Source organism: Saimiri boliviensis, chromosome 2, assembly GCF_048565385.1.
Source record: "Saimiri boliviensis isolate mSaiBol1 chromosome 2, mSaiBol1.pri, whole genome shotgun sequence".
Lineage (NCBI taxonomy): Eukaryota > Metazoa > Chordata > Mammalia > Primates > Cebidae > Saimiri > Saimiri boliviensis.
Window position 1 is genome coordinate 219,506,986 of NC_133450.1, and position 10,915 is coordinate 219,517,900.

Here is a 10,915-nt window from a genome sequence, read left to right on the forward strand (position 1 = left end):
TCCCATCAATTTAGGAGGTTGAGGTGGGTAGATAATTTGTAGCTAGGAGTTCAAGATGAACCTGGGCAACAAAGCAAGACCCCTGTCTGTACCAAAAAAAAAAAAAAAATTTTTTTTAAAAACTGGATGGGCATGTACATATAGTCCCAGCTACTCAGGAGGCTGAGGCAGGATGATTGCTTGATCACCCAAGAGTTCAAGGCTGCAGTGAACTATGATTGTGCCACTGCACTCCAGCCTGGGCAACAAAGCAAAACCCATCTCATTTTAAAAAAAAAGTTCTATTGTTTGGGTGGGTGTCATGTTTGTTTTAACTATAGATATTTACAGTACTTGGTTTTACTTAGGAGATTTTTATAGCTTACAAATCCTGTCACTGAGGATTCAGTTCTCTTCACCACAGACACAGAGACAAAATCAGGAGTTCCACAAGGAGCAGTGGTGAGTCCTGCTGTTGGCAAACTCACACCTACAAGCCTTACTCTAGGGATTGAATTCTTCACCCAGTAGGGCCCAGAGGCTAGGGGAGTTTGTGGAACTTGGAATTTGTCTTAATGATGGAGCAGGGAATGAAATCAGTTTCTCTTTGGACTGGAATTAGTACTAATTTTTCTTTCTCTTACAGCACCGAACAAGATTTGTGATGAAATGGAGCCTGGAACAAACTCTTTTCGGGTAGAATTTCCTGATTTTTCCAGCACCATTCTACAGAAACTGAACCAGCAGCGCCAGCAAGGACAATTATGTGACGTCTCCATTGTTGTCCAAGGCCACATTTTCCGGGCACACAAAGCTGTTCTTGCTGCTAGTTCACCCTACTTTTGTGACCAGGTACTCCTGAAAAACAGCAGGAGAATTGTTTTGCCTGATGTGATGAACCCAAGAGTATTTGAGAACATTCTCCTATCTAGTTATACAGGGCGTCTAGTAATGCCCGCTCCAGAAATTGTAAGTTACCTGACAGCGGCAAGCTTCCTCCAGATGTGGCATGTGGTAGATAAATGCACTGAAGTTTTAGAGGGAAACCCTACAGTCCTTTGTCAGAAGCTAAATCATGGCAGTGACCACCAGTCACCAAGCAGCAGTAGTTATAATGGCCTGGTAGAGAGCTTTGAGTTGGGGTCTGGGGGTCATACTGATTTTCCCAAAGCCCAAGAACTGAGGGATGGTGAGAATGAAGAGGAGAGCACCAAAGATGAGCTGTCATCTCAGCTCACTGAGCACGAATACCTGCCCAGCAACTCGTCCACAGAGCATGACCGACTGAGCACAGAAATGGCGAGCCAGGATGGGGAGGAGGGTGCCAGCGACAGCGCCGAGTTCCACTATACCCGGCCCATGTACAGCAAGCCCAGCATCATGGCCCACAAACGCTGGATCCACGTGAAGCCCGAGCGCTTAGAACAGGCTTGCGAGGGCATGGATGTGCACGCAGCCTACGACGAGCACCAGGTCACAGAGTCCATCAACTCTGTGCAGACAGAGCACACAGTCCAGCCTTCCGGAGTGGAGGAGGACTTTCACATCGGGGAAAAAAAAGTAGAAGCCGAGTTTGATGAACAGGCTGACGAAAGCAATTATGATGAGCAGGTGGATTTCTATGGCTCTTCCATGGAAGAGTTTTCTGGAGAGAGGTCAGATGGGAATCTAATTGGGCACAGACAGGAGGCTGCCCTCACAGCAGGCTACAGTGAGAATATTGAAATGGTAACAGGGATTAAAGAAGAAGCTTCCCACTTAGGATTCTCAGCCACCGACAAGCTGTATCCTTGTCAGTGTGGGAAAAGTTTCACTCACAAGAGTCAGCGAGATCGACACATGAGCATGCACCTTGGTCTTCGGCCTTATGGCTGTGGTGTCTGCGGTAAGAAATTCAAAATGAAGCACCATCTCGTGGGCCACATGAAAATTCACACAGGCATAAAGCCGTATGAGTGTAATATCTGTGCAAAGAGGTTTATGTGGAGGGACAGTTTCCATCGGCATGTGACTTCTTGTACCAAGTCCTATGAAGCTGCAAAGGCTGAGCAGAATACAACTGAGGCTAACTAAAAATAGGATCTGGCCCTTGAGTGGCATGCACAAAAATAAACTATGGTAATTAATGCAAATCTGGGCACAGATGATGCGTGCTACTTGCTATTATGAGAGAAGCTTAAAAAAAAAGGAAGATATTTCTGAAAGACCAGCTCTAAGTAGGCCAATTAAAAAAATCTAATTCCTGAAATTTGTGTGTTCCAGTCCTGGCCTGGAATGGGTAATGGGGTGAGTTAACCCACTGCCCAGCTGGCAAGGTAAACCTTCCGACCAGTTGTGATTGAGAGAGGTGGACGGAGTCACCTGCTCTTGGAACTGGACTCCACCCAACCAGTTCCGTTTCGGGTGGCAACAGCTCTGGATCACTCACTGTTACAAGGTCGTGCTGAAATTTATTTTGCTCTTGCTATAGATACTTAGATAATATAGTTTTGATTTGGTAGCTGTTTCACTGAAGGAAATGCTACTTATGTAAAAGCTACAAATCATGGGATTCCTAGGATGAGAAATTGGTTAACAGAGCTCTCTTTCTGGTGTATTCTTTCTAAAGGATATTTTAACTAAAACTATGGAGATGCTAAGAGAGTGACTTTCTGAATATGAAACAGATAACTTACGGTACAAGTTTCAGTTTCTATAAGATGCCACTACTGTCACAAGGTGTTTCAGACTCTTGATAAGGCAGTGTTTTGTATTTTAGTACTAACATAGAGTTTGAACAGTTGTATCTAATTGTAATTCTCTAGGATGCCAGAGAGAGATATTTCTCATTGGTTTGCTTTCCCAAATCCTGTTTACTTAATTGTAGCCTCCATGCAGTGGGGTCTACTCTGTGGCTGGTAGACGCCGAGCTGCTGTGACTCTGATCACGGTACCACGGGCCACTGCAGCCCCTGCTCTGTCTTAGATTATGGTGCTTTACAAAGAGGGCAGTTAGCGACCATGCTTATTGGGAAGGAGCCACAAGTTGTGGCTAAGAGTTCCCTGTGGACTTTAGTAGTTCGTAGAGTGTAAGGCGACACTCCACCAATCAGTGAGAGAGCAGCTAGGATTCTATGAGTGGTTATACCTAAGGGGGAAAAGCTCCCCAAGAAGAACCTTGAAAATACATTCTTTCAAGTTGAGGGAGATACTCTTTAGAGGGGTACACTGAGCTAATACTGCCAGTTCTTTCTGAGTGCTGGAATGTGGTTTTGAAAGGAGTCCTAAGTTTAGCAAAGTCGTCTACAGATTCATGCTCCCAAATTATAGATAAAGCTGCTTAAATTTTCAAGTCCACAAAGCTATGCCTACCAAAAAAAAAAAAAAGAAAAGAAAAGCAGCTATTCTGAGACCTTTTCTGCCCATCAGTTAGATGGTTTAGGTCAAAAAGAAAGGCATATTACACATGCTTTTAAGCTGTGTAATCCACCTGAGGTTATTACCAGGGCAGGACAGGGTGCCACTACTATGTCATCTTTTCCATAAATGTACTGGCTTATTTACTTCTAAACAGAAACTTTTTTTCCTTAAAATAAAAATAATTTTTCTTGGATTTGGGGTGAAATTTTATTTTAATTTGGCTTTGCTGTAATGTAATAGACATTGCTGGCAATAGCCACTGATTCTCAAGCTCCTAACACCAAGGTGTTTACTTGTTGAACATTGTCTGGAAAGAGGAAAGAAAATACTTATTTACCAGTTAACTCTTGTAAGCAAGATTACAAACAGGGATTTATTCACAACACTGTATCATTCTCGATATATAAAAAGCACTTTGTATTTAAAACTTTATTATAAATATATATATATATAGTTTTTTTTTTTAAACCTAGAAACTAGATATTACCTCTTGGTTGTTTGCCACATGAATAGCTTCTCTTAGTATTGAAACGTTACCGGTTAGCAGTCCTTTCTCTGTACCTGACACACGTATACAGAGGTGACTGTACAATCAACCCTGATGTCTCCTTTTCTTTTTCTCATGGTAGAGGCCAGTGGGTTTTTAGGTATGATCCTAGCCATTATATTTGAGGAGAAATTGTTTTATTACTCCTACTAATTTCAGTACTAAGGTGGTGATGCCATTTTGTTCTGCCAAAAACTGATCACCCTCTCCCATGGTATTAGCAGAACATTTCTGCCGGTTTGGAAGGTTTGGTGCGCTGTTTCTCATTAAAGACTATTCCTATGAGCATTAGGACACTGGGAGAAGAGTCTGTGAGGTAAAAACATAGATATTCTGGGAGAGTCGTGGTCCTTCAGTTCTGCTGAAATCAGCATTGTGCCCTTGTCACGAGGAAGAGTTTTTGTTCAGCCAAGAATGGTGGCCAGCCCTTGGGTGGTAGTTTTGGAAGCAGTTAGTTGTGCCAAGACTTACTAATATGTTGTGAAGAGTGTCTTCTTGAAAGCCTTATGTGTCCATCAGCTACTAAATGTAGAACTGAAATAAGTTTTTCACATCTGTTCTCTTTAAGTTTTCTGTGTTATTTGAGGTTTTGGTAGAAATTGGGATCATTTATCAGGCAACCAGACCCTGTGAGGTGGTAAGTATCTGAAATGCTGGCCATGTTCAGAGAGGCAGGAGAAGGGGATTGCTTTAGTTTGAATATTAAAAGTGAATTTTTGTAAACTCTGGGTTTTACCTTTTTTTCCTCCCCACCTTGGGTTGGAGGAATAGTCTCTTCCTTTCACCTCAATACAGCTTTAGAAACCTTTATCCTTCCTAATGAGTTTGGATCGTTGTGGGTAGCATTGTTCAAATAGTCTTTCAGGGATCACGTCAATGGCCTACAACCAAGGTATTTGTCCTCTACTGTGAGTCTTAACTGTGGTTTTTCTTCAATCCCTGTGGGAAAGGGCTCCAGGGCACCACCAGTGGTATTTAATATTCATACTTATACCGGCCAGACCCGGTGGCTCACACCTGTAATCCCAACACTTTGGGAGGCCGAGGCGGTTAGACCACAAAGTCAGAAGTTGAAGACCAGCCTGGCCAAGATGATGACACTCCGTCTCTACTAAAAATACAAAAATTAGCCAGGCAGGGTGGTGGGCTCCTGTAATCCCAGTTACTTGGGAGGCTGAGGCAGATAATTGCTTGAACCCGGGAGGCAGAGGTTGCAGTAAGCCTATATCGCTCCAGTGCACTCCAACCTGGGTGACAGTGCGAGACTCTGTCTCAAAAAAAAAAAAAAAAAAAGTTTATACTTACACCATGTTTTTACCTTTAGATACACACATGACAGTAATCCACATGGTGAAGTGTTTGTCACCATTAACTAAGGAAGGACTGCGATAACTTTCCCTGTAGGGCTGTGGGGTGCCTGCAGGCGCTCCAGGGCCCCAGTCTGTTGATTCTGATTTCTAGGTCTCATCTTCCTCTGGTCCCTTTTGGCCATTACTTTAAAAGCTTGCCCAAAAGGATCCCCTCAATTCTATTGGGCAATTGCTGAACTAACCTGACCCTAAGGCTGGCTTCTAACCACCAGGGAAAGCCACTTAGCCTTTGGGGCTCCCTCCTTGAGAGGCTCACACATTCCCAAGCTGCTGTGGAAGTGAAGTTGAGGCATAGCAGAAGCTTCAAAGACGTGCTTTCCCTGGGGAAGGGGATGTGCTGCGGCCTCTGGGTGGGTGAAGAGAGGGCGCCATCACGACAAGTCCAGGTTTTTGCTTTTGGAAGGTCTGCGATAATTTAGGGTTGCTGGAAACCAGCCACGTTATCCCCGATCCCTTCCATGCCACCAATTTTGTGATTTAGGTTGCTTTAGTGGGAGACTTAACTTTGTTCAGTGAAACCAGGGTTTGTTTCGGGTTTTTTTCTTTGCTACTTACATATTTAAAGGTACAAGTTTCTTATTTCAAATCTCTACTGATATAGTGCCCTATGGGAAGATGCTGGAACACATTTTGCAAATGTGACTTATTTTTTTTTGCTTGAAGCCTGTGTCATGTTAGTTGCTGCTGCCTTCTTTCCTTTTATGAGGTTCCCAATGTTTCGTCCAGAAAAGTACTTTATTTATGCAAGTCAGGTGACTCTTAGGCCACAAAACCATTTGATGATAAACAGATTATCATTAGGTGCATATCTTATTGATATTTTGTGAAATGTTATGCCTATGTTGCAAAAGTTGAATAGTTTTGTCTTTATATATTGCTGTCTTCAGTGCACAGCATGGTTTTACTTAATTGAATGTTAATGTTTAATATTTTCTTCTTATAGAAGAGACCACACCCTTTTGTATGACATGTTTTAATAAATGTTATCTGTCAACTTTGTAAAAGTTTTGTTTTTCACTATGAGTAGGTGACGACATCTTGTTTGACCCTGGGTTTTACCACCTAAGAATAAAGTTATATGGTGGCCTTTTGGTAAGTAAATGCCAAATAATCTGATATAATGGGCAGTGAGTGACTGCCAGGCTGGCATTTATAGTGACATTTTACACCCCCACCGGCCCCCTTGGGTACTTGGGGTGTGCTAGAGGCTCTCTGTGTGCCCCTCCGGGCCCCCTTGCTGCCATGCACTTCTCTCCAGGAGGCTGGCCACTGTTGACCTGTCCTGGCTTCCTGTCAGGATCCACAGATACTCTGGGAGGAGCCCGGCAGAAGACAGAACAGAGAAGTCAGGGAATTCATTCCCCTGGCTCCCTCCCACCAGCTGTGGGTTGGCGGTGGCTGGTCTTCTCTGCCAAGGCCCACAAGTCCCATCAGGCAACTTCTGGGGGGGTTAGTAGCCACACCCTCCCCTTGTCCATCAAGCCAGTCTCAGTCCTGACTCCTGCTTTTGCCAGGCCTCTGGTACATCGCTGTCCTCATTGGAGTCTCTTAACCCTGCCTACACCCTTTGTAAATAGTCCCTTTATGAAGCTCTCCTCGGTGACTCCATCTGAATGTGCCATCTGTCTCCTGCCAGGACCCTGACTGATAGCTTAGGTGTCCTCATTTTACCGATGAGCCAGCTGTGATTCAGAAAAGTTAGATGAGGTACCAAAGATCATCCAGTGCCCAGAGGAGATCTGAGCCTCTGTGCACGGCCTGTGGATGGCAAGCTTGGCAGTGGGTTTCTCCACTGCTCTGTCAGGCCTCCATGCACATTAGTGTTCATTGGATCTTTGCTTCACTTCTCTTGCCCTCCCCTACGCCCAAAGCTCTGCCCTCGAGAAGCAGCAGCGGTGCTCTTTCAAAGTCTGCAAGCGCTACGTATTTCCTACCAACAGCTCATTACCAGAGACACTGCTTGTTTTAGACCAAACTCAACCACCTTCCCACACAAACCTTCTGTTACCACTGTTTGTTGTGAGGTTCTTCCCCTCCCCTTTGCTGATTCCGAAGCCAACTACAGATTGCCTCAGCTAGCTTAGCCATTTTCTGTATGGGGAAGAAGTCACCCAGAAAAAAAACACTTCTAGCCTTTATTTGAGGCAGGGCCTGTCCATCCTGACAAAGGACGAGTAGCTCAGCCCCTGGAGCACAGTGACCTCTCTAACCCCCACTTTCAGCTCTGCAGAGGACCCTGCCAAGGCCCTGGTTACCAGCCATGCACATCTGGGAAGCAGGTATCCCCACAGCACATGTATCTCCCCAGGGTGGAAGCTGGTGGGGTTGAAGGAGAGCAGCGCTGCAGTGCTTGGGAGGAGAAAGAAGACGGAGCGGTTCATTTGTGTTTGGGAACAGAAGGGGGTGGGATGTGAGGGGTGTTACCCACATGGAGCATTTAACACCTGTGCAGTTATTTTGATTCCATCACAGTCAGCTCAGGGACTGCTACTTCCCATCCAACCACCGAAGCGTTCCTTCAGACAGTTCCCATCCCTGGGCATCTTGGAGGGTGCAGGGCTCTAGAATTTACTTCATCAGTGGACCAGTCAGCAGGTCATTTGAAATGAGGTAAGTTTGAACTTGCTGTAACAGTCTGTTATTCCATAAATGATGTAAAATATGTTCTTTCTCAGTGCACATAAGTGAAGGATAAGAACTCTGTGCCCTTGCTTCCAACTCTTAGGTTCTTTTTAAGAAAATGCTCTAAAGTTCAGTGATTGAAGATGGGTGCAAATAACATTTTTTTCCTTTAACAGGGAAACAGCGAAGTAGGAGTGGGGAGAGGAGTCTTGGAGACTTTTTCTGAACTGGTTTGGCTTGTTTGAATCAAAACCAGTTTTCCTGGTGCGCTGGCTCACGCTTGTAATCCCAGCACTTTGGGGGTGCTGAGGCGAGCAGATCACCTGAGTTCAAGAGCAACCTGGCCAACATGGTGAAACCCCATCTCTACTAAAAATACAAAATTAGCCAGGCATGGTGGCATGCACCTGTTATCCCAGCTACTCGGGAGGCTGAAGCAATAGAATTGCTTCACCCGGGAGGTGGAGGTTGCAGTGAACTACACTCCAGACTGGGTGACAGATACTCGGTCTCAAAAAAAAAGTTGATTTTAAAATCTTGTACCACTTTTAATTTCTTCCAAAGAAGCCCTAAGTTTAGCCTTGTAAGTAGCTTGATGCAATTACAGGAAGAGTTACCATTGTCCTTTGAGGGACTTTGTGGGCTCTATAAAAAAGAAAAATTCATAAGCAGTATTGTAGGTAAATACATATTATTTTTTTAAAGTGACTTTTTACTTAGACTACGGTGATTATGAGATCTATTTTTTTTTTCCTCATTCCAAAATAAGAAACCAATATGAAAGCCATTAAATGTATTTATAACTTAATAAGATACTATGTTACTCCCCAGAGTATTCTATTCTGGTCTGCCTTTGGCAATAGCTAACCTTTGTTAATGGAAGCTACCGGCTGCCTCTAGAACTGCCACCGTCCTGTTAATTTGGGATCAGCAATGCTGTGATAAAATCTCACTTACTAGGATTCTCAGGAAAGATCCTTAACTGCACAGCATTCCACTCAGGATAGAGGGATGCCAGAGCTGTAAATGCTGCTAGAATTCCTGCAGGATCTGTCGTAGCTAGAAATTCTAGGCATTAACATGACAGCAAAGTGACCTTGAGCCAAACTAGAAAGGATTCATTTTTGCTTCACATAGAGCATGTCATGTTGTGTGAATCTCTTTTGTCTATTCATAATATGAAGAATATGAGTGTTTTTCTTGGACAGAATTTTTGCTGCAGTTCTGTATATTTATTGGACTCTGAACACCCACTCAACTCACTAAACACCATGCTGACTTTAATAGAGATAAGAAAAATTGGGATTATGGAGTAAAAATAACAGCTCTAAGTGAAGACCCACTGCATGTTTAACATGTGTTAAGTACGTAACTTGGATTAACTCATTTATAACCGAACCATGAAGGAAAATTTCCTTCCAGGCCTCATATCTTAGAAAAGGGTGACAGCTTCCTATTCTGTTGGGGAGATGTTTTTCTTCTTCAGAGAAACCCCTCTCTAAGGCCTTCCTCCTAGGCCAGCAGGGATGTCTGTGTCTGGAGTGAGATGCCGACAGTTGTCCCTCTCAGGACACAAAGCCCAGCTTCTGATGGTGGGGAGCAAGGACCTATGCCAGGCTGTCCTACTGGGGCTCTTTGGTGGCGGGTGACTCGCCAGATCCCCCTCTGGCTCTTGCATTGGGCTCTCTGAGGAGGAATGGAGACTTCACCCCCAGACTGTGCTCCAGGCCTGGCACCAGCAGCTAACCCTACTTGAACCCTTGGGTTTAGGAAATACATGTAGAAATTAACCCCAGGAATGCATAGTACAGTGATTTATTTATTTTCTGATGCAGAGTCTCATGCTGTGACCCAGGCTGGAGTGTAGTGGCACCATCTCAGCTAACTGCAATCTCCACCTGCTGGGTTTAAGCAGTTCTCCTGCCTCAGTCTCCCGAGTAGTTGGGATTGCAGGCGCCCACCACCACGCCTAGCTAATTTTTGTATTTTTATTAGAGAAAGGATTTTGCCATGTTGTTTATGCTGGTCTTGAACTCCTGACCTCAGGTGATCCACCTGCCTTGGCCTCCCAAATACTGGGATTACAGGCATAAGCCACCATGCCCAGCCAAAGTCCAGTGATTTTCAAACTAGTAGAAAAGCTTCATCAAGGCCTACTGCAAGGAATGGGCAGGGAAAAGGTTGACTCCTCCCCATCCACTTCCAATCAGAGCAGTTTTAATTTCATATGGCCTGGTGGCGAAGGGCTCACTCCTCGCTAGCATTTATATTTCCCTGGAGCCCACTGTGTTCTGCAGCGTTGAACACTTTCCATGATTAAACCTTCACCCTGACACCAACCCTGCCAGGTAGGTGCCATTGCTCTTCCTTCTAACAGGAGAACGCTGACTTGCACACACAATAAGAAACCCAGGCAGCCAGTGTCCTGGGCCCCACTGAGCTGTGTGTGTCTGTTGCTATCTTGTGACTGCCGGCCCAAGGGCTGAGAAGTCAGAGGAAACCCCACTCTGCCGGCTGGTGCCCTAGTTAGAGAGGCATTCCAAAGGCCAAGGGCTTATCTGGGCCCCTGACCACTGCCCTAGTGTTTATCTCCAGGACACTGTGGGTCTCAGCACCAGCAGAACCTGCTTATCCCTGGGTTGTTGGGCCCCAAGCTGGCCTGCCCTGTTCCCATTTGCTCTGGGACAGCCACTCCCTCACAGCAGCCTCCACTGCACACGCAGTCTCCTCCCCTTGACTGCTCCAAGGCCTCCTCCTAAGCAAATCTGATGCCGTCACCTCCCACATGAGGTCCCCCTAGTGGGATCTCAACTCCTCAGCTTGGCCTCCAAGGCCCTTCCAGATCTGACATCAGCCCACTTGTTAGTTCTATTCTTCTCCCCACTTGGGACCTGGCTGCTCTCCTAAGGTTTCTCTTGCTTCTTGCATGGATGATTCTGCCTTGAATATTCTCTTCTCTTTTCTATCCACTCCCCTCTGACTTCTTCCCTCCCGGGTG

At 45.1% G+C, this 10,915-nt stretch overlaps 1 protein-coding gene across 2 annotated transcripts in view; it reads left to right on the forward strand.

Moving 5' to 3' along the window:
• ZBTB43 (zinc finger and BTB domain containing 43) overlaps window positions 1–5,254 on the forward strand; it is a 32,785-nt gene extending 27,531 nt beyond the window's left edge. For both annotated transcript variants that reach the window (XM_074395354.1, XM_003940618.4), the window contains one exon: window positions 626–5,254. In XM_074395354.1, coding sequence (XP_074251455.1) covers window positions 649–2,052 — 1,404 coding nt within the window. In that variant the 5' untranslated portion in view covers window positions 626–648 and the 3' untranslated portion in view covers window positions 2,053–5,254. The remainder of the gene's footprint in view (window positions 1–625) is intronic.
• The last annotated feature ends 5,661 nt before the right edge of the window (window positions 5,255–10,915 follow it).